The sequence below is a fragment of the Oryctolagus cuniculus genome, chromosome 1 (genome assembly GCF_964237555.1).
Source record: "Oryctolagus cuniculus chromosome 1, mOryCun1.1, whole genome shotgun sequence".
Classification (NCBI taxonomy): domain Eukaryota; kingdom Metazoa; phylum Chordata; class Mammalia; order Lagomorpha; family Leporidae; genus Oryctolagus; species Oryctolagus cuniculus.
The window spans coordinates 86,288,322-86,310,210 of NC_091432.1; the positions used below are offsets into that span (position 1 = coordinate 86,288,322).

General features: G+C 52.6%; 3 protein-coding genes across 3 annotated transcripts; all 3 read left to right on the top strand.

Annotated features, from left to right (window-relative positions):
- The first annotated feature begins 6,155 nt into the window (after window positions 1-6,155).
- On the top strand, window positions 6,156-8,324 carry LOC127489967 (lysine-specific demethylase 4D-like). Its single transcript, XM_051841963.2, has one exon. It carries the CDS (start codon window positions 6,171-6,173, stop codon window positions 8,322-8,324), a length of 2,154 nt encoding a protein of 717 aa, XP_051697923.2. The 5' UTR covers window positions 6,156-6,170.
- A 4,495-nt stretch (window positions 8,325-12,819) lies between these two features.
- Window positions 12,820-14,988, top strand: LOC127489958 (lysine-specific demethylase 4D-like). The gene has a single exon (XM_070060728.1). The coding sequence runs from the start codon at window positions 12,835-12,837 to the stop codon at window positions 14,986-14,988; it is 2,154 nt and encodes a 717-aa protein (XP_069916829.1). The 5' UTR covers window positions 12,820-12,834.
- Window positions 14,989-19,479: 4,491 nt separating this feature from the next.
- On the top strand, window positions 19,480-21,648 carry LOC138846088 (lysine-specific demethylase 4D-like). The gene has a single exon (XM_070060733.1). It carries the CDS (start codon window positions 19,495-19,497, stop codon window positions 21,646-21,648), a length of 2,154 nt encoding a protein of 717 aa, XP_069916834.1. The 5' UTR covers window positions 19,480-19,494.
- The last annotated feature ends 241 nt before the right edge of the window (window positions 21,649-21,889 follow it).

The window sequence follows — 21,889 nt, forward strand, 5'->3', positions numbered from 1 at the left end:
TTCTCATCACTTGGAAGAGAGCTGTCCTGGAGAGCTGCTGCACCCACAGCAGATTTGGATGAGCAAGAAGTCAACTTTTATGTGATAAGACCTTGAGCCTCTTTGTCCTTTCTTAAAGCCCTAATGCCCCGGGAGGGCAGAGGCAGATAGCCTTCAGCTTGTCAGCACCTTTGGCTGTGGGAGCTGCCTCACCCAAGGTCATACCTCTTCCCAGCTTGGTGCACTCCGGGTCACAGCTCCTTGCTGGAACATAAAAGCATGGCTGTCTCCGCGCAATTCAGGACAACTTCCAAGGCCACTCAGCCCCAGAGCTCCCTGCAGGATTGCAGAGACTGTCTTTGGAACTGCACCGCAGCTCCACTGTTCTCTCTGCTGAAATCTGCTTCCCTTTCCTCCCTCCTTCCCTCAGATGAGGGCCGTAAGGGCGTTTCTACCAAACCACCAGATTGCTGACCTCTCAGAGTCTCCTCTTTAGGGTTTCTGGCCTGCAGTACTAATTCTGGTTCCCATTTTTTGGCAAAGCAGAACTTCCTTGGAAGGGAAAAGATCCAACGCCCCTGGTGACATTGTAATCCTGCTGACACTGTAGTCCTTTGTGTAGTTATTCAGTGATGTGAGCAGCAAGACATGGGCAGATGATCATCTCAGTTGACAGTTCATGGAACTGCTGGTGTTCTCCTGGGGACAATGTGCTCCTCTGCATGCTAGAACTCACAAACACAAGAAATAAGCATCTTGCCTTTGGTATGATAGATGCTAGTTCTATCTGTGGACTTCCTGGAACCATGTACTATGGCTCTGAGAACAGGTATGGGAGTTGGACCTGATGAGGAGTAGCCCAGACTAGAACCAGAACCCATGTGGGATGTTGTGAGATGTTGGCCCCACCAGTCATAAACATTGGCTTTACCTGCGTGCAACAGACCTGGCCCCTTCCACAAAATTTTGAAGTACACTTGAATGAGCCTGCTGCCAGCACATGACATGTTGCTTTTCAATAAACTTTTTTTATGAATAGAATGAGCACAACCTAAAATTAAAATGAATAATGACACATGCATTAGAAATAGTTGTTTATCATCAAGTACTATGTACATAAGTCATTATTTAAAAGTGTCCTGTTAATTTAAAAAAATTTAGTGGATGTATGAAATTGTACATATTAACAAGAATTCTATGTGATGTCTTGATGCATGTGCCCATTTGTGCAACATCCAATCATGGGACTGGTGCTATAGCCTAGCGAGCCAACCACCACCTACAAAGCCATCATCCCATATGGGTGCCAGTTTGAATCTAGGCTGTTCCACTACCAATCAAGCTCCCTGCAGTAGCCTGAGAAAGCCTGCTCTCCTTAGACAGCATCACCGTGGGTCTCCCTGACGTGGTGCCGCTGACTCCTCCCAGCACCAGCGTGCAGCCATTCAGAAGCTTCTGCAGGGACACTGCTGGGGACTGGGCGTCTCCTGGGAATCAGGCAGAGGGTGGGGTCGTGCGCCACACTTGCGCCTCCAGAACCTTGGCTGCGTCTGTGCTTGCCCCCGGCCCTGGTGTGCCTGATGCTAGTCCCCTCTGGCTCAAGCCACAGGGAGGCGCTTTCTGGTGGCATGAGCCAAATTCAGCACCAGTGAACGCTCTTCAGCCCCTGAGCCCTTGACCATCTGCTCTGTGACTGTGCAGTGGCCCCTGACCCTCAGAACCTGTAAAGTTCCCAGCCACGGGAGGATTCGTCCTGGCCTGTCCCCACTGGAGACCTAGTACCTGACTGGCATTTCTGATTTCTGCCTGTTATGTATTCCTCGTGCAAAGAGAAACGAGAACTCCTTGGCGTGTTTTTAAACTTGAATTGTATATGAAGCAGAGTAGATGAAAGGTAGTCAATGATTGTATTTTTGTATTCTTGTTGCTGAAGTTGTTTGAATTGCTCAAATAAACTTCACTGAATGAATTTAGTGTAAGTTTTTTCTCTAAGCTGGTTTAAAAGAGAAAATGTAGGAATAAGCTTATCTTAGCAATGCAGTCAGAACAAAAGGGATAGGATCAAGTACTCATGAATGCCAATGGCAGCTGACAAAATTCAAGCCTAGGTAGGCCTTGTTTCAAAACATACCACCACGAGGAAGCTGCATACCCTCTGAAGATGCAGACTTTTTATTTAGTTACTATTTAGTACCAAAGTCAGCATTTTACTGAAGAAGAAATACTTGATACATGTCTAGCAAAATATATAGAATTTAGAGGCATCCCTAATACAAAATGAAGGTTATATGTGCAGGAAGGCAGGTGGCAAAATGTATTTTATTGTTGCAGTTGGTAGAAACGGAATAGTAGGACAACCCGGGGTGGGGAGAGTCTCGTCTTCCTTTTCTCCCCTGATCTTCACCCTAAGAGGGATTCTTGGCTGCCCAGAATTACAGCCCCAGACTCTTTAGTAAAATGCTCACGGGCATGTCGGCCACGAGGAAGCAGATGTTAAGTTTAATTTTTTTTTAAGATTTAGTTATTTGCTTGAAAGTCAGTGTTAAACAGAGAGAGAAGGAGAGGCGCAGAGAGAGAGAGAGAGAGGTCTTCCATCTGCTGGTTTACTCCCCAATTGGCCACAAGGGCCAGAGCTGCGCCGCTCCAAAGCCAGGAGCTAGGAGACTCTTCCAGGTCTCCCACGGCTCCACGGCTACGCAGGGGCCCAAGCACTTGGGCCATCTTCACTGCTTTCCCAGGCCACAGCAGAGTGCAGGATTGGAAGTTTAGCACCCTGGACTCAATTGGCGCCCATATGGGATGCTTGCAGGACTGGCAGTGGCTTTCACCGGCTATGCCACAGCAGTGTCCCTGCATATGCAAATCGGAATGACATACCACTACACTCTCACTCGATTGGACAACACTCCAAAGTTGATACTCATCCAGAGCTTGACAAAGTGAAAAGCGTAAATTGTCCTCCTAGGCAGAGAGTGTTTCAACTGTTACAAACTTGGGCAGAACAGTTTGAATGGTCAAGTGTGCATTCACAGACACGTTTTCCAAGATCTGTTCTTCTCTTTTTGAAAGATGTATTCATGCATTCGAAAGGCAGAGTTAGAGAGAGGCAGTGATCCTCTGGTTCACTCCCTAATGGCCTCAACCTCCAGAGCTGAGACGATCCTAAGCCAGGAGCCAGGAGCCAGGAGCCAGGAGCCAGGAGCCAGGAGCCAGGAGCCAGGAGCCAGGAGCTGCTTCTGCGTCTCCCATGTGGGTGCAGTCCTGGGGCCATCCTCTGTGGCATACCCAGGTACAATAACAGGGAGCTGGACCTGATGAGGAGTAGCCCGGACTGGAACCAGCACCCATGTGGGATGCTGGCCCCATAGGTCCTAGACATCGGCTTTACCCGCTGTGCCACAGCGCCGGCCCCTTCCACAGAGCTTTGAAGTACACTTGAATGAGGCTGCTGCCAGCACATGACATGCTGCTTGACAATACACATTTTTATGAATAGAATGAGCACACTGAAATTAGAATGAAAAATGAATACATACATTAGAAATAGTTGTTTATCGTCAAGTCCTGCGTGCATAAGACACTATTTCAATGCGTTTTCATTAATTTAATAAGAATGTAGCGGATGTATCACATTGCACATATTAATGTGATTCTGTGTGATGTCTTGATGCATGTGTACATTGTGTAATAGCTATTCATGGGACTGGTGCTATGGCCTAGCGGGCAACACCACCACCTGCAATGGCAGCATCCCATATGGGTGCCAGTTAGAGTCTCAGTGCTGGGTAGTTAGCCGCATACCATAATCACTTTTTTTCTTTTTTTTTTTTTTTTTAAAAAAAAACAGGTTTTTGGTATGTAGTCACATATACAACTTCTGTTTATTAAGTGGTGTTCTTTTAATTTATTTGAAAGGCAGAGTGACCGAGAGAGGGGAAGAAACAGAGCAAAGAGGAGATCTTCCAGGGAGGCTAGCAGGGAGCTGCACTGGAAACAGAGCAGCCAGGAGTCCCGCACAGCTGTGGGCTGCTGGAGCCCTAAGTGGAGGCAACACAGCCTCGGCTCCACCTTCTTCACTTTAGTCCTTTCCTACTGAACTCACTTGAATCCTTTCTACCGAATGCGTCTTTTTCTTAACTATGAAGGATCTTCTAAAAGTTGCTAGAAATGTATTAAGAGGCTGGCGCCGAGGCTCACTTGGCTAATCCTCTGCCTGTGGTGCTGGCAGCCCCGGTTCTAGTCCCAATTGGGGCGCTGGATTCTGTCCCAGTTGCTCATCTTCCAGTCCAGCTCTCTGCTGTGGCCCAGGAAGGCAATGGAGGATGGCCCAGGTCCTTGGGCCCTGCACCCACATGGGAGACCAGGAGGAGGCACCTGGCTCCTGGCTTGGGATCGGCACAATGTGCCAGCCGCAGCGGGATGGCCATGGCAGCCATTTGAGAGGTGAAACAACAGAAGGAAGACCTTTCTCTCTCTCTCTGTCTCTCTCTCTCTCTCTCTCTGTCTAACCGTGCCTGCCTTCCTATAAATAAATGAAGAAAGAAAGAAAGAAAAGAAAAAGAAAAAAAGGAAATGTATTAAGAAAATCCATGTTTCTATATCAATTTTAATACTAAAATAATTGTATTTTTAAAAGGAATTTTGCAAATCTTTGAAAAGGACTTTTGTGTAAAATGTCCCCTTAGGGGCCTGTAGGCTGAGAGAAAGGATTAGTTCACACCCTACAGGGCTGACCTCCCATAGTGCATGTTCTGGCCACTCCCCTTCCACTCCAGCTTTCTGCCACTGCACCTGGGAAAGCTGTGGGAATGGCCCAAGTACTCCAGCCCCTGCCCCTCTTGGGGGAGACCAGGATGGAATTCCTGGCTCCTGGGCTCAGCCTGGCCCAGCCCTGCCTGTGGCTCCCAGCTGGGGAGGGAGCCAGCAGATGCAAGACAGGTTGTTGTCACTCTTCCTTCCCAATGAAGCTTTTCACAAAGTACCCGCTCCATTCGTTTGATATTCGTGTTGCTCCCTGGGATTTCTTTGGTTGTATCTGTCAAGGTTGCCTGTCCCCAACACTTGATTTTCCACTCTGATGTTCCTTTGAGTTTGGCTACAAATGTCAACGCAAAGGGTGGGGCAAAATGAAGCTGGGCTGTCAGACAGAAACCCAGCTCTGGGATTTCCTGAGCTGAGGGCTGATTGGATTTGAACCTGGCCCAGGTATAAAGCCGGAAGGAAGCGCGGAGAGATGGAGCCTCCTTGCGACTGCAGCGGCCACGGGAAACCACCTCTCTCTGAGTCCTAGAGTGTGTTCACCTGGATCAGGATTTCATCCACGGCAGGTAGCTCAATTTCTTATTCTGTTAGACCGTATTTGGTGCCTGTGCTTTTGAGAAAGTCCTTATGCCAAAAGCGTTGAAGACTCCATTTCAACTTTAAAAACGTCTTTGGGAGACGTTTATTAATGCCACCTATGTTATCCTAATATGCTTTATGTGCGTTGTCTCTCTGTTCTCTTCGTGTTTCTCCATGTACTCTTCTGTAGGAGTATTCACGGATTTTTTCAAACATGTATTTATTTTTTGAGTGGCAGGGTTAGGACAGAGAGATGGAGAGACGGGGAAAGAGGTCTTCCCTCCTTGGGTTCTGCTATGCCATTAACAAGCCTGGAAAAGAGACCTTCTCATTTCTTCACATTTCGATCTCTGTTAGGGCTTCCCATAGAAAGGAAACCACGTAGCAAATCAGCAGAGAGGGGCAGGCCACTCTAGCTTAGGTGGTTAATCCTCCGCCTAGGGGCCAGCATCCCCAATGGGCTCTGATTGGAGTTCCAACGGCTCTGCTCTCAACCCTGCTCCCTGAGATGGCCTGGGAAAGCAGTGGAAGGAGATCCAAGTGCTCTGACCCACTGTACCCACGGGGGATGCAGAAGCAGCTCCAGGTTTGGATGGGCCCAGCTCTGGCTGTTGAGGCCATTTGGGGAGTGAACAGGCAGATGGAAGACCTCCCTCTCTCTCTCTCTCTCTCTCTCTCTCTCTCTCTCTCTGTGTGTGTGTGTGTGTGTGTGTGATTCTGCCTGTGAAATGAATGAATCCATCTTTACTAAAGAGAGACTACGTAGAGAAGATCCTCTGGGGGAAATTCTAGGGGGACGATCTAGAACACACCTGGGGACTCAGAGTCGCCCACTTTCCTGTCTTGCAGCCATGACGCCTGAGAGCTCCGGCCCCCAGAACCCCAGCTGCCACATCATGACATTCTACCCAACCATGGAGGAGTTTATGGACTTCAACCAATTTATCGCTCAGATGGAATCTCAGGGTGCACACCGAGGAGGCCTGGCCAAGGTCATCCCACCCAAGGAGTGGAGGGCCAGACAGAGCTACGACGACATGGATGACATCTTGATAGCCCGCCCCCTCCAGCAGAAGGCCTATGGCGGGGCAGGTGTCTTCACTCAGTTCCACAGAAAGAGGAGAGCCATGACCCTGAGACAGTATCGCCAGCTGGCCACCAGCACAAAATACCAGACCCCAGCGCACCTGACTTTCGAAGAGTTGGAGCAAAAGTACTGGAAGACCCGTGTCTACGATGCCCCGATCTACGGCGCTGGCATCAGCGGCTCTCTGTTTGATGAAAACACGGCACACTGGAACCTCAGGCGCCTGGGCTCGCCTCTGGACCTGCTGGCGCAGGAGTGCGGCGTCGTCATCGAGGGCGTCAACACGCCCTACCTGTACTTTGGCATGTGGAAGACCACGTTCGCCTGGCACACGGAGGACATGGACCTGTACAGCATCAACTACCTGCACTTCGGGGAGCCCAAGACGTGGTACGCGGTGCCCCCGGAGCACGGGCGGCGCCTGGAGCGCCTGGCCGGGCAGCTGTTCCCGGGCAGTTCCCGCAGCTGCCAGGCCTTCCTGCGGCACAAGGTGGCCCTCATCTCGCCCAGCGTCCTGCGGCAGAACGGCATCCCCTTCCGCCGCGTCACTCAGCAGGCTGGCGAGTTCATGGTGACCTTTCCTTACGGCTACCACGCGGGCTTCAACCACGGCTTCAACTGCGCCGAAGCCATCAATTTCGCCACCCCGCGCTGGATCGACTATGGCAAAGTGGCCTCCCAGTGCAGCTGCGGGGAGGCCAGGGTCACCTTTGACATGGACCCCTTCGTTCGTATCCTGCAACCCGAGCGCTACGAACTGTGGAAACGCGGGCAAGACCGTGGCGCTGTGGCCCTCCCGGAGCCCATGGGCCAAACAAGCCAGGATCCACACACTAGCCGGGAGCCAGGCACCAGCCAGCCGCTTCTCACCAGCCAGGGGCCAAGCCTCAGCCAGGAGCCACGCAGCAGTGAGGAACCTCACAGCAGCCAGGAGCTTCTCACCAGCCAGGGGCCAAGCCTCAGCCAGGAGCCAGGCACCAGTGAGGAGCCATGCAGCAGCCAGAAATCACGCCGCTGCCTGAAGCCGCGCCCCAGCCACGCGTTGTGCACCAGCCAGGAGCTGACGGCCTGTAGGCAGGATCGCGGGCTCTGGAGGGCTGCCCTGGGCCTCAGGCAGCTTTCCTCGCCCCAGGCTAGGTCCACTGGGCCTGTGCCGGCCTCTGGTAGCACCCGTCGAGCTGCTCCTGTGGGCCCCGGATCTCAGTTGGCTCTGGGCCACAGCAGTGATGTCACACTGCACACTGACGTTCGCAGGTCCAGGCAGCCCGACCTGGCCTGGTTACCGACTCCAGCTCTGTCTGCCGAGGCTGTGTGCCTGTCAGCTGCTAGACCTGGTCATGGTAGTGGTCGGCGTCCTCGGCCACTGCAAGCTGAGGAGCCCAGCCTGGAGGTTCCACCCAAGAGGCGGCTGTTGTCCCCCTCTGCACACACCGATGCTGGCGCCGAGGCTCCGCCCCTGCCCAGTGATGGAGCTTCAGAGGTCAGTGCTACTCAGAGCCCTGAACGCCCGTTTCCTGCCAAGGCTTCGGGATGTTGCTGCGCCCCGGATCTTCAGCCCTTGGGGCCCCCGCTGGATCCCCATGCCCCGATGCACCCGGGCCCCTGCCTGCTCTCCTTGGACAGCATCACCGTGGGTCTCCCTGACGTGGTGCCGCTGACTCCTCCCAGCACCAGCGTGCAGCCATTCAGAAGCTTCTGCAGGGACACTGCTGGGGACTGGGCGTCTCCTGGGAATCAGGCAGAGGATGGGGTGGTGCGCCGCACTTGCGCCTCCAGAACCTTGGCTGCGTCTGTGCTTGCCCCCGGCCCTGGTGTGCCTGATGCTAGTCCCCTCTGGCTCAAGCCACAGGGAGGCGCTTTCTGGTGGCATGAGCCAAGTTCAGCACCAGTGAACGCTCTTCAGCCCCTGAGCCCTTGACCATCTGCTCTGTGACTGTGCAGTGGCCCCTGACCCTCAGAACCTGTAAAGTTCCCAGCCACGGGAGCATTCATCCTGGCCTGTCCCCACTGGAGACCTAGTACCTGACTGGCATTTCTGATTTCTGCCTGTTATGTATTCCTCGTGCAAAGAGAAACGAGAACTCCTTGGCGTGTTTTTAAACTTAAATTGTATATGAAGCAGAGTAGATGAAAGGTAGTCAATGATTGTATTTTTGTATTCTTGTTGCTGAAGTTGTTTTAATTGCTCAAATAAACTTCACTGAATGAATTTAGTGTAAGTTTTTTCTCTAAGCTGGTTTAAAAGAGAAAATGTAGGAATAAGCTTATCTTAGCAATGCAGTCAGAACAAAAGGGATAGGATCAAGTACTCATGAATGCCAATGGCAGCTGACAAAATTCAAGCCTAGGTAGGCCTTGTTTCAAAACATACCACCACGAGGAAGCTGCATACCCTCTGAAGATGCAGACTTTTTATTTAGTTACTATTTAGTACCAAAGTCAGCATTTTACTGAAGAAGAAATACTTGATACATGTCTAGCAAAATATATAGAATTTAGAGGCATCCCTAATACAAAATGAAGGTTATATGTGCAGGAAGGCAGGTGGCAAAATGTATTTTATTGTTGCAGTTGGTAGAAACGGAATAGTAGGACAACCCGGGGTGGGGAGAGTCTCGTCTTCCTTTTCTCCCCTGATCTTCACCCTAAGAGGGATTCTTGGCTGCCCAGAATTACAGCCCCAGACTCTTTAGTAAAATGCTCACGGGCATGTCGGCCACGAGGAAGCAGATGATAAGTTTATTTTTTTTAAAGATTTAGTTATTTGCTTGAAAGTCAGTGTTAAACAGAGAGAGAAGGAGAGGCAGACAGAGAGAGAGAGAGAGAGAGAGAGAGAGAGAGAGAGGTCTTCCATCTGCTGGTTTACTCCCCAATTGGCCACAAGGGCCAGAGCTGCGCCGCTCCAAAGCCAGGAGCTAGGAGACTCTTCCAGGTCTCCCACGGCTCCACGGCTACGCAGGGGCCCAAGCACTTGGGCCATCTTCACTGCTTTCCCAGGCCACAGCAGAGTGCAGGATTGGAAGTTTAGCACCCTGGACTCAATTGGCGCCCATATGGGATGCTTGCAGGACTGGCAGTGGCTTTCACCGGCTATGCCACAGCAGTGTCCCTGCATATGCAAATCGGAATGACATACCACTACACTCTCACTCGATTGGACAACACTCAAAAGTTGATACTCATCCAGAGCTTGACAAAGTGAAAAGCGTAAATTGTCCTCCTAGGCAGAGAGTGTTTCAACTGTTACAAACTTGGGCAGAACAGTTTGAATGGTCAAGTGTGCATTCACAGACACGTTTTCCAAGATCTGTTCTTCTCTTTTTGAAAGATGTATTCATGCATTCGAAAGGCAGAGTTAGAGAGAGGCAGTGATCCTCTGGTTCACTCCCTAATGGCCTCAACCTCCAGAGCTGAGACGATCCTAAGCCAGGAGCCAGGAGCCAGGAGCCAGGAGCCAGGAGCCAGGAGCTGCTTCTGCGTCTCCCATGTGGGTGCAGTCCTGGGGCCATCCTCTGTGGCATACCCAGGTACAATAACAGGGAGCTGGACCTGATGAGGAGTAGCCCGGACTGGAACCAGCACCCATGTGGGATGCTGGCCCCATAGGTCCTAGACATCGGCTTTACCCGCTGTGCCACAGCGCCGGCCCCTTCCACAGAGCTTTGAAGTACACTTGAATGAGGCTGCTGCCAGCACATGACATGCTGCTTGACAATACACATTTTTATGAATAGAATGAGCACACTGAAATTAGAATGAAAAATGAATACATACATTAGAAATAGTTGTTTATCGTCAAGTCCTGCGTGCATAAGACACTATTTCAATGCGTTTTCATTAATTTAATAAGAATGTAGCGGATGTATCACATTGCACATATTAATGTGATTCTGTGTGATGTCTTGATGCATGTGTACATTGTGTAATAGCTATTCATGGGACTGGTGCTATGGCCTAGCGGGCAACACCACCACCTGCAATGGCAGCATCCCATATGGGTGCCAGTTAGAGTCTCAGTGCTGGGTAGTTAGCCGCATACCATAATCACTTTTTTTCTTTTTTTTTTTTTTTTAAAAAAAAACAGGTTTTTGGTATGTAGTCACATATACAACTTCTGTTTATTAAGTGGTGTTCTTTTAATTTATTTGAAAGGCAGAGTGACCGAGAGAGGGGAAGAAACAGAGCAAAGAGGAGATCTTCCAGGGAGGCTAGCAGGGAGCTGCACTGGAAACAGAGCAGCCAGGAGTCCCGCACAGCTGTGGGCTGCTGGAGCCCTAAGTGGAGGCAACACAGCCTCGGCTCCACCTTCTTCACTTTAGTCCTTTCCTACTGAACTCACTTGAATCCTTTCTACCGAATGCGTCTTTTTCTTAACTATGAAGGATCTTCTAAAAGTTGCTAGAAATGTATTAAGAGGCTGGCGCCGAGGCTCACTTGGCTAATCCTCTGCCTGTGGTGCTGGCAGCCCCGGTTCTAGTCCCAATTGGGGCGCTGGATTCTGTCCCAGTTGCTCATCTTCCAGTCCAGCTCTCTGCTGTGGCCCAGGAAGGCAATGGAGGATGGCCCAGGTCCTTGGGCCCTGCACCCACATGGGAGACCAGGAGGAGGCACCTGGCTCCTGGCTTGGGATCGGCACAATGTGCCAGCCGCAGCGGGATGGCCATGGCAGCCATTTGAGAGGTGAAACAACAGAAGGAAGACCTTTCTCTCTCTCTCTGTCTCTCTCTCTCTCTCTCTCTGTCTAACCGTGCCTGCCTTCCTATAAATAAATGAAGAAAGAAAGAAAGAAAAGAAAAAGAAAAAAAGGAAATGTATTAAGAAAATCCATGTTTCTATATCAATTTTAATACTAAAATAATTGTATTTTTAAAAGGAATTTTGCAAATCTTTGAAAAGGACTTTTGTGTAAAATGTCCCCTTAGGGGCCTGTAGGGTGAGAGAAAGGATTAGTTCACACCCTACAGGGCTGACCTCCCATAGTGCATGTTCTGGCCACTCCCCTTCCACTCCAGCTTTCTGCCACTGCACCTGGGAAAGCTGTGGGAATGGCCCAAGTACTCCAGCCCCTGCCCCTCTTGGGGGAGACCAGGATGGAATTCCTGGCTCCTGGGCTCAGCCTGGCCCAGCCCTGCCTGTGGCTCCCAGCTGGGGAGGGAGCCAGCAGATGCAAGACAGGTTGTTGTCACTCTTCCTTCCCAATGAAGCTTTTCACAAAGTACCCGCTCCATTCATTTGATATTCGTGTTGCTCCCTGGGATTTCTTTGGTTGTATCTGTCAAGGTTGCCTGTCCCCAACACTTGATTTTCCACTCTGATGTTCCTTTGAGTTTGGCTACAAATGTCAACGCAAAGGGTGGGGCAAAATGAAGCTGGCCTGTCAGACAGAAACCCAGCTCTGGGATTTCCTGAGCTGAGGGCTGATTGGATTCGAACCTGGCCCAGGTATAAAGCCGGAAGGAAGCGCGGAGAGATGGAGCCTCCTTGCGACTGCAGCGGCCACGGGAAACCACCTCTCTCTGAGTCCTAGAGTGTGTTCACCTGGATCAGGATTTCATCCACGGCAGGTAGCTCAATTTCTTATTCTGTTAGACCGTATTTGGTGCCTGTGCTTTTGAGAAAGTCCTTATGCCAAAAGCGTTGAAGACTCCATTTCAACTTTAAAAACGTCTTTGGGAGACGTTTATTAATGCCACCTATGTTATCCTAATATGCTTTATGTGCGTTGTCTCTCTGTTCTCTTCGTGTTTCTCCATGTACTCTTCTGTAGGAGTATTCACGGATTTTTTCAAACATGTATTTATTTTTTGAGTGGCAGGGTTAGGACAGAGAGATGGAGAGACGGGGAAAGAGGTCTTCCCTCCTTGGGTTCTGCTATGCCATTAACAAGCCTGGAAAAGAGACCTTCTCATTTCTCCACATTTCGATCTCTGTTAGGGCTTCCCATAGAAAGGAAACCACGTAGCAAATCAGCAGAGAGGGGCAGGCCACTCTAGCTTAGGTGGTTAATCCTCCGCCTAGGGGCCAGCATCCCCAATGGGCTCTGATTGGAGTTCCAACGGCTCTGCTCTCAACCCTGCTCCCTGAGATGGCCTGGGAAAGCAGTGGAAGGAGATCCAAGTGCTCTGACCCACTGTACCCACGGGGGATGCAGAAGCAGCTCCAGGTTTGGATGGGCCCAGCTCTGGCTGTTGAGGCCATTTGGGGAGTGAACAGGCAGATGGAAGACCTCCCTCTCTCTCTCTCTCTCTCTCTCTCTCTCTCTCTCTGTGTGTGTGTGTGTGTGTGTGTGTGATTCTGCCTGTGAAATGAATGAATCCATCTTTACTAAAGAGAGACTACGTAGAGAAGATCCTCTGGGGGAAATTCTAGGGGGACGATCTAGAACACACCTGGGGACTCAGAGTCGCCCACTTTCCTGTCTTGCAGCCATGACGCCTGAGAGCTCCGGCCCCCAGAACCCCAGCTGCCACATCATGACATTCTACCCAACCATGGAGGAGTTTATGGACTTCAACCAATTTATCGCTCAGATGGAATCTCAGGGTGCACACCGAGGAGGCCTGGCCAAGGTCATCCCACCCAAGGAGTGGAGGGCCAGACAGAGCTACGACGACATGGATGACATCTTGATAGCCCGCCCCCTCCAGCAGAAGGCCTATGGCGGGGCAGGTGTCTTCACTCAGTTCCACAGAAAGAGGAGAGCCATGACCCTGAGACAGTATCGCCAGCTGGCCACCAGCACAAAATACCAGACCCCAGCGCACCTGACTTTCGAAGAGTTGGAGCAAAAGTACTGGAAGACCCGTGTCTACGATGCCCCGATCTACGGCGCTGGCATCAGCGGCTCTCTGTTTGATGAAAACACGGCACACTGGAACCTCAGGCGCCTGGGCTCGCCTCTGGACCTGCTGGCGCAGGAGTGCGGCGTCGTCATCGAGGGCGTCAACACGCCCTACCTGTACTTTGGCATGTGGAAGACCACGTTCGCCTGGCACACGGAGGACATGGACCTGTACAGCATCAACTACCTGCACTTCGGGGAGCCCAAGACGTGGTACGCGGTGCCCCCGGAGCACGGGCGGCGCCTGGAGCGCCTGGCCGGGCAGCTGTTCCCGGGCAGTTCCCGCAGCTGCCAGGCCTTCCTGCGGCACAAGGTGGCCCTAATCTCGCCCAGCGTCCTGCGGCAGAACGGCATCCCCTTCCGCCGCGTCACTCAGCAGGCTGGCGAGTTCATGGTGACCTTTCCTTACGGCTACCACGCGGGCTTCAACCACGGCTTCAACTGCGCCGAAGCCATCAATTTCGCCACCCCGCGCTGGATCGACTATGGCAAAGTGGCCTCCCAGTGCAGCTGCGGGGAGGCCAGGGTCACCTTTGACATGGACCCCTTCGTTCGTATCCTGCAACCCGAGCGCTACGAACTGTGGAAACGCGGGCAAGACCGTGGCGCTGTGGCCCTCCCGGAGCCCATGGGCCAAACAAGCCAGGATCCACACACTAGCCGGGAGCCAGGCACCAGCCAGCCGCTTCTCACCAGCCAGGGGCCAAGCCTCAGCCAGGAGCCACGCAGCAGTGAGGAACCTCACAGCAGCCAGGAGCTTCTCACCAGCCAGGGGCCAAGCCTCAGCCAGGAGCCAGGCACCAGTGAGGAGCCATGCAGCAGCCAGAAATCACGCCGCTGCCTGAAGCCGCGCCCCAGCCACGCGTTGTGCACCAGCCAGGAGCTGACGGCCTGTAGGCAGGATCGCGGGCTCTGGAGGGCTGCCCTGGGCCTCAGGCAGCTTTCCTCGCCCCAGGCTAGGTCCACTGGGCCTGTGCCGGCCTCTGGTAGCACCCGTCGAGCTGCTCCTGTGGGCCCCGGATCTCAGTTGGCTCTGGGCCACAGCAGTGATGTCACACTGCACACTGACGTTCGCAGGTCCAGGCAGCCCGACCTGGCCTGGTTACCGACTCCAGCTCTGTCTGCCGAGGCTGTGTGCCTGTCAGCTGCTAGACCTGGTCATGGTAGTGGTCGGCGTCCTCGGCCACTGCAAGCTGAGGAGCCCAGCCTGGAGGTTCCACCCAAGAGGCGGCTGTTGTCCCCCTCTGCACACACCGATGCTGGCGCCGAGGCTCCGCCCCTGCCCAGTGATGGAGCTTCAGAGGTCAGTGCTACTCAGAGCCCTGAACGCCCGTTTCCTGCCAAGGCTTCGGGATGTTGCTGCGCCCCGGATCTTCAGCCCTTGGGGCCCCCGCTGGATCCCCATGCCCCGATGCACCCGGGCCCCTGCCTGCTCTCCTTGGACAGCATCACCGTGGGTCTCCCTGACGTGGTGCCGCTGACTCCTCCCAGCACCAGCGTGCAGCCATTCAGAAGCTTCTGCAGGGACACTGCTGGGGACTGGGCGTCTCCTGGGAATCAGGCAGAGGATGGGGTGGTGCGCCGCACTTGCGCCTCCAGAACCTTGGCTGCGTCTGTGCTTGCCCCCGGCCCTGGTGTGCCTGATGCTAGTCCCCTCTGGCTCAAGCCACAGGGAGGCGCTTTCTGGTGGCATGAGCCAAGTTCAGCACCAGTGAACGCTCTTCAGCCCCTGAGCCCTTGACCATCTGCTCTGTGACTGTGCAGTGGCCCCTGACCCTCAGAACCTGTAAAGTTCCCAGCCACGGGAGCATTCATCCTGGCCTGTCCCCACTGGAGACCTAGTACCTGACTGGCATTTCTGATTTCTGCCTGTTATGTATTCCTCGTGCAAAGAGAAACGAGAACTCCTTGGCGTGTTTTTAAACTTAAATTGTATATGAAGCAGAGTAGATGAAAGGTAGTCAATGATTGTATTTTTGTATTCTTGTTGCTGAAGTTGTTTTAATTGCTCAAATAAACTTCACTGAATGAATTTAGTGTAAGTTTTTTCTCTAAGCTGGTTTAAAAGAGAAAATGTAGGAATAAGCTTATCTTAGCAATGCAGTCAGAACAAAAGGGATAGGATCAAGTACTCATGAATGCCAATGGCAGCTGACAAAATTCAAGCCTAGGTAGGCCTTGTTTCAAAACATACCACCACGAGGAAGCTGCATACCCTCTGAAGATGCAGACTTTTTATTTAGTTACTATTTAGTACCAAAGTCAGCATTTTACTGAAGAAGAAATACTTGATACATGTCTAGCAAAATATATAGAATTTAGAGGCATCCCTAATACAAAATGAAGGTTATATGTGCAGGAAGGCAGGTGGCAAAATGTATTTTATTGTTGCAGTTGGTAGAAACGGAATAGTAGGACAACCCGGGGTGGGGAGAGTCTCGTCTTCCTTTTCTCCCCTGATCTTCACCCTAAGAGGGATTCTTGGCTGCCCAGAATTACAGCCCCAGACTCTTTAGTAAAATGCTCACGGGCATGTCGGCCACGAGGAAGCAGATGATAAGTTTATTTTTTTTAAAGATTTAGTTATTTGCTTGAAAGTCAGTGTTAAACAGAGAGAGAAGGAGAGGCAGACAGAGAGAGAGAGAGAGAGAGAGAGAGAGAGAGAGAGGTCTTCCATCTGCTGGTTTACTCCCCAATTGGCCACAAGGGCCAGAGCTGCGCCGCTCCAAAGCCAGGAGCTAGGAGACTCTTCCAGGTCTCCCACGGCTCCACGGCTACGCAGGGGCCCAAGCACTTGGGCCATCTTCACTGCTTTCCCAGGCCACAGCAGAGTGCAGGATTGGAAGTTTAGCACCCTGGACTCAATTGGCGCCCATATGGGATGCTTGCAGGACTGGCAGTGGCTTTCACCGGCTATGCCACAGCAGTGTCCCTGCATATGCAAATCGGAATGACATACCACTACACTCTCACTCGATTGGACAACACTCAAAAGTTGATACTCATCCAGAGCTTGACAAAGTGAAAAGCGTAAATTGTCCTCCTAGGCAGAGAGTGTTTCAACTGTTACAAACTTGGGCAGAACAGTTTGAATGGTCAAGTGTGCATTCACAGACACGTTTTCCAAGATCTGTTCTTCTCTTTTTGAAAGATGTATTCATGCATTCGAAAGGCAGAGTTAGAGAGAGGCAGTGATCCTCTGGTTCACTCCCTAATGGCCTCAACCTCCAGAGCTGAGACGATCCTAAGCCAGGAGCCAGGAGCCAGGAGCCAGGAGCCAGGAGCCAGGAGCTGCTTCTGCGTCTCCCATGTGGGTGCAGTCCTGGGGCCATCCTCTGTGGCATACCCAGGTACAATAACAGGGAGCTGGACCTGATGAGGAGTAGCCCGGACTGGAACCAGCACCCATGTGGGATGCTGGCCCCATAGGTCCTAGACATCGGCTTTACCCGCTGTGCCACAGCGCCGGCCCCTTCCACAGAGCTTTGAAGTACACTTGAATGAGGCTGCTGCCAGCACATGACATGCTGCTTGACAATACACATTTTTATGAATAGAATGAGCACACTGAAATTAGAATGAAAAATGAATACATACATTAGAAATAGTTGTTTATCGTCAAGTCCTGCGTGCATAAGACACTATTTCAATGCGTTTTCATTAATTTAATAAGAATGTAGCGGATGTATCACATTGCACATATTAATGTGATTCTGTGTGATGTCTTGATGCATGTGTACATTGTGTAATAGCTATTCATGGGACTGGTGCTATGGCCTAGCGGGCAACACCACCACCTGCAATGGCAGCATCCCATATGGGTGCCAGTTAGAGTCTCAGTGCTGGGTAGTTAGCCGCATACCATAATCACTTTTTTTCTTTTTTTTTTTTTTTTAAAAAAAAACAGGTTTTTGGTATGTAGTCACATATACAACTTCTGTTTATTAAGTGGTGTTCTTTTAATTTATTTGAAAGGCAGAGTGACCGAGAGAGGGGAAGAAACAGAGCAAAGAGGAGATCTTCCAGGGAGGCTAGCAGGGAGCTGCACTGGAAACAGAGCAGCCAGGAGTCCCGCACAGCTGTGGGCTGCTGGAGCCCTAAGTGGAGGCAACACAGCCTCGGCTCCACCTTCTTCACTTTAGTCCTTTCCTACTGAACTCACTTGAATCCTTTCTACCGAATGCGTCTTTTTCTTAACTATGAAGGATCTTCTAAAAGTTGCTAGAAATGTATTAAGAGGCTGGCGCCGAGGCTCACTTGGCTAATCCTCTGCCTGTGGTGCTGGCAGCCCCGGTTCTAGTCCCAATTGGGGCGCTGGATTCTGTCCCAGTTGCTCATCTTCCAGTCCAGCTCTCTGCTGTGGCCCAGGAAGGCAATGGAGGATGGCCCAGGTCCTTGGGCCCTGCACCCACATGGGAGACCAGGAGGAGGCACCTGGCTCCTGGCTTGGGATCGGCACAATGTGCCAGCCGCAGCGGGATGGCCATGGCAGCCATTTGAGAGGTGAAACAACAGAAGGAAGACCTTTCTCTCTCTCTCTGTCTCTCTCTCTCTCTCTCTCTGTCTAACCGTGCCTGCCTTCCTATAAATAAATGAAGAAAGAAAGAAAGAAAAGAAAAAGAAAAAAAGGAAATGTATTAAGAAAATCCATGTTTCTATATCAATTTTAATACTAAAATAATTGTATTTTTAAAAGGAATTTTGCAAATCTTTGAAAAGGACTTTTGTGTAAAATGTCCCCTTAGGGGCCTGTAGGGTGAGAGAAAGGATTAGTTCACACCCTACAGGGCTGACCTCCCATAGTGCATGTTCTGGCCACTCCCCTTCCACTCCAGCTTTCTGCCACTGCACCTGGGAAAGCTGTGGGAATGGCCCAAGTACTCCAGCCCCTGCCCCTCTTGGGGGAGACCAGGATGGAATTCCTGGCTCCTGGGCTCAGCCTGGCCCAGCCCTGCCTGTGGCTCCCAGCTGGGGAGGGAGCCAGCAGATGCAAGACAGGTTGTTGTCACTCTTCCTTCCCAATGAAGCTTTTCACAAAGTACCCGCTCCATTCATTTGATATTCGTGTTGCTCCCTGGGATTTCTTTGGTTGTATCTGTCAAGGTTGCCTGTCCCCAACACTTGATTTTCCACTCTGATGTTCCTTTGAGTTTGGCTACAAATGTCAACGCAAAGGGTGGGGCAAAATGAAGCTGGCCTGTCAGACAGAAACCCAGCTCTGGGATTTCCTGAGCTGAGGGCTGATTGGATTCGAACCTGGCCCAGGTATAAAGCCGGAAGGAAGCGCGGAGAGATGGAGCCTCCTTGCGACTGCAGCGGCCACGGGAAACCACCTCTCTCTGAGTCCTAGAGTGTGTTCACCTGGATCAGGATTTCATCCACGGCAGGTAGCTCAATTTCTTATTCTGTTAGACCGTATTTGGTGCCTGTGCTTTTGAGAAAGTCCTTATGCCAAAAGCGTTGAAGACTCCATTTCAACTTTAAAAACGTCTTTGGGAGACGTTTATTAATGCCACCTATGTTATCCTAATATGCTTTATGTGCGTTGTCTCTCTGTTCTCTTCGTGTTTCTCCATGTACTCTTCTGTAGGAGTATTCACGGATTTTTTCAAACATGTATTTATTTTTTGAGTGGCAGGGTTAGGACAGAGAGATGGAGAGACGGGGAAAGAGGTCTTCCCTCCTTGGGTTCTGCTATGCCATTAACAAGCCTGGAAAAGAGACCTTCTCATTTCTCCACATTTCGATCTCTGTTAGGGCTTCCCATAGAAAGGAAACCACGTAGCAAATCAGCAGAGAGGGGCAGGCCACTCTAGCTTAGGTGGTTAATCCTCCGCCTAGGGGCCAGCATCCCCAATGGGCTCTGATTGGAGTTCCAACGGCTCTGCTCTCAACCCTGCTCCCTGAGATGGCCTGGGAAAGCAGTGGAAGGAGATCCAAGTGCTCTGACCCACTGTACCCACGGGGGATGCAGAAGCAGCTCCAGGTTTGGATGGGCCCAGCTCTGGCTGTTGAGGCCATTTGGGGAGTGAACAGGCAGATGGAAGACCTCCCTCTCTCTCTCTCTCTCTCTCTCTCTCTCTCTGTGTGTGTGTGTGTGTGTGTGTGTGATTCTGCCTGTGAAATGAATGAATCCATCTTTACTAAAGAGAGACTACGTAGAGAAGATCCTCTGGGGGAAATTCTAGGGGGACGATCTAGAACACACCTGGGGACTCAGAGTCGCCCACTTTCCTGTCTTGCAGCCATGACGCCTGAGAGCTCCGGCCCCCAGAACCCCAGCTGCCACATCATGACATTCTACCCAACCATGGAGGAGTTTATGGACTTCAACCAATTTATCGCTCAGATGGAATCTCAGGGTGCACACCGAGGAGGCCTGGCCAAGGTCATCCCACCCAAGGAGTGGAGGGCCAGACAGAGCTACGACGACATGGATGACATCTTGATAGCCCGCCCCCTCCAGCAGAAGGCCTATGGCGGGGCAGGTGTCTTCACTCAGTTCCACAGAAAGAGGAGAGCCATGACCCTGAGACAGTATCGCCAGCTGGCCACCAGCACAAAATACCAGACCCCAGCGCACCTGACTTTCGAAGAGTTGGAGCAAAAGTACTGGAAGACCCGTGTCTACGATGCCCCGATCTACGGCGCTGGCATCAGCGGCTCTCTGTTTGATGAAAACACGGCACACTGGAACCTCAGGCGCCTGGGCTCGCCTCTGGACCTGCTGGCGCAGGAGTGCGGCGTCGTCATCGAGGGCGTCAACACGCCCTACCTGTACTTTGGCATGTGGAAGACCACGTTCGCCTGGCACACGGAGGACATGGACCTGTACAGCATCAACTACCTGCACTTCGGGGAGCCCAAGACGTGGTACGCGGTGCCCCCGGAGCACGGGCGGCGCCTGGAGCGCCTGGCCGGGCAGCTGTTCCCGGGCAGTTCCCGCAGCTGCCAGGCCTTCCTGCGGCACAAGGTGGCCCTCATCTCGCCCAGCGTCCTGCGGCAGAACGGCATCCCCTTCCGCCGCGTCACTCAGCAGGCTGGCGAGTTCATGGTGACCTTTCCTTACGGCTACCACGCGGGCTTCAACCACGGCTTCAACTGCGCCGAAGCCATCAATTTCGCCACCCCGCGCTGGATCGACTATGGCAAAGTGGCCTCCCAGTGCAGCTGCGGGGAGGCCAGGGTCACCTTTGACATGGACCCCTTCGTTCGTATCCTGCAACCCGAGCGCTACGAACTGTGGAAACGCGGGCAAGACCGTGGCGCTGTGGCCCTCCCGGAGCCCATGGGCCAAACAAGCCAGGATCCACACACTAGCCGGGAGCCAGGCACCAGCCAGCCGCTTCTCACCAGCCAGGGGCCAAGCCTCAGCCAGGAGCCACGCAGCAGTGAGGAACCTCACAGCAGCCAGGAGCTTCTCACCAGCCAGGGGCCAAGCCTCAGCCAGGAGCCAGGCACCAGTGAGGAGCCATGCAGCAGCCAGAAATCACGCCGCTGCCTGAAGCCGCGCCCCAGCCACGCGTTGTGCACCAGCCAGGAGCTGACGGCCTGTAGGCAGGATCGCGGGCTCTGGAGGGCTGCCCTGGGCCTCAGGCAGCTTTCCTCGCCCCAGGCTAGGTCCACTGGGCCTGTGCCGGCCTCTGGTAGCACCCGTCGAGCTGCTCCTGTGGGCCCCGGATCTCAGTTGGCTCTGGGCCACAGCAGTGATGTCACACTGCACACTGACGTTCGCAGGTCCAGGCAGCCCGACCTGGCCTGGTTACCGACTCCAGCTCTGTCTGCCGAGGCTGTGTGCCTGTCAGCTGCTAGACCTGGTCATGGTAGTGGTCGGCGTCCTCGGCCACTGCAAGCTGAGGAGCCCAGCCTGGAGGTTCCACCCAAGAGGCGGCTGTTGTCCCCCTCTGCACACACCGATGCTGGCGCCGAGGCTCCGCCCCTGCCCAGTGATGGAGCTTCAGAGGTCAGTGCTACTCAGAGCCCTGAACGCCCGTTTCCTGCCAAGGCTTCGGGATGTTGCTGCGCCCCGGATCTTCAGCCCTTGGGGCCCCCGCTGGATCCCCATGCCCCGATGCACCCGGGCCCCTGCCTGCTCTCCTTGGACAGCATCACCGTGGGTCTCCCTGACGTGGTGCCGCTGACTCCTCCCAGCACCAGCGTGCAGCCATTCAGAAGCTTCTGCAGGGACACTGCTGGGGACTGGGCGTCTCCTGGGAATCAGGCAGAGGATGGGGTGGTGCGCCGCACTTGCGCCTCCAGAACCTTGGCTGCGTCTGTGCTTGCCCCCGGCCCTGGTGTGCCTGATGCTAGTCCCCTCTGGCTCAAGCCACAGGGAGGCGCTTTCTGGTGGCATGAGCCAAGTTCAGCACCAGTGAACGCTCTTCAGCCCCTGAGCCCTTGACCATCTGCTCTGTGACTGTGCAGTGGCCCCTGACCCTCAGAACCTGTAAAGTTCCCAGCCACGGGAGCATTCATCCTGGCCTGTCCCCACTGGAGACCTAGTACCTGACTGGCATTTCTGATTTCTGCCTGTTATGTATTCCTCGTGCAAAGAGAAACGAGAACTCCTTGGCGTGTTTTTAAACTTAAATTGTATATGAAGCAGAGTAGATGAAAGGTAGTCAATGATTGTATTTTTGTAT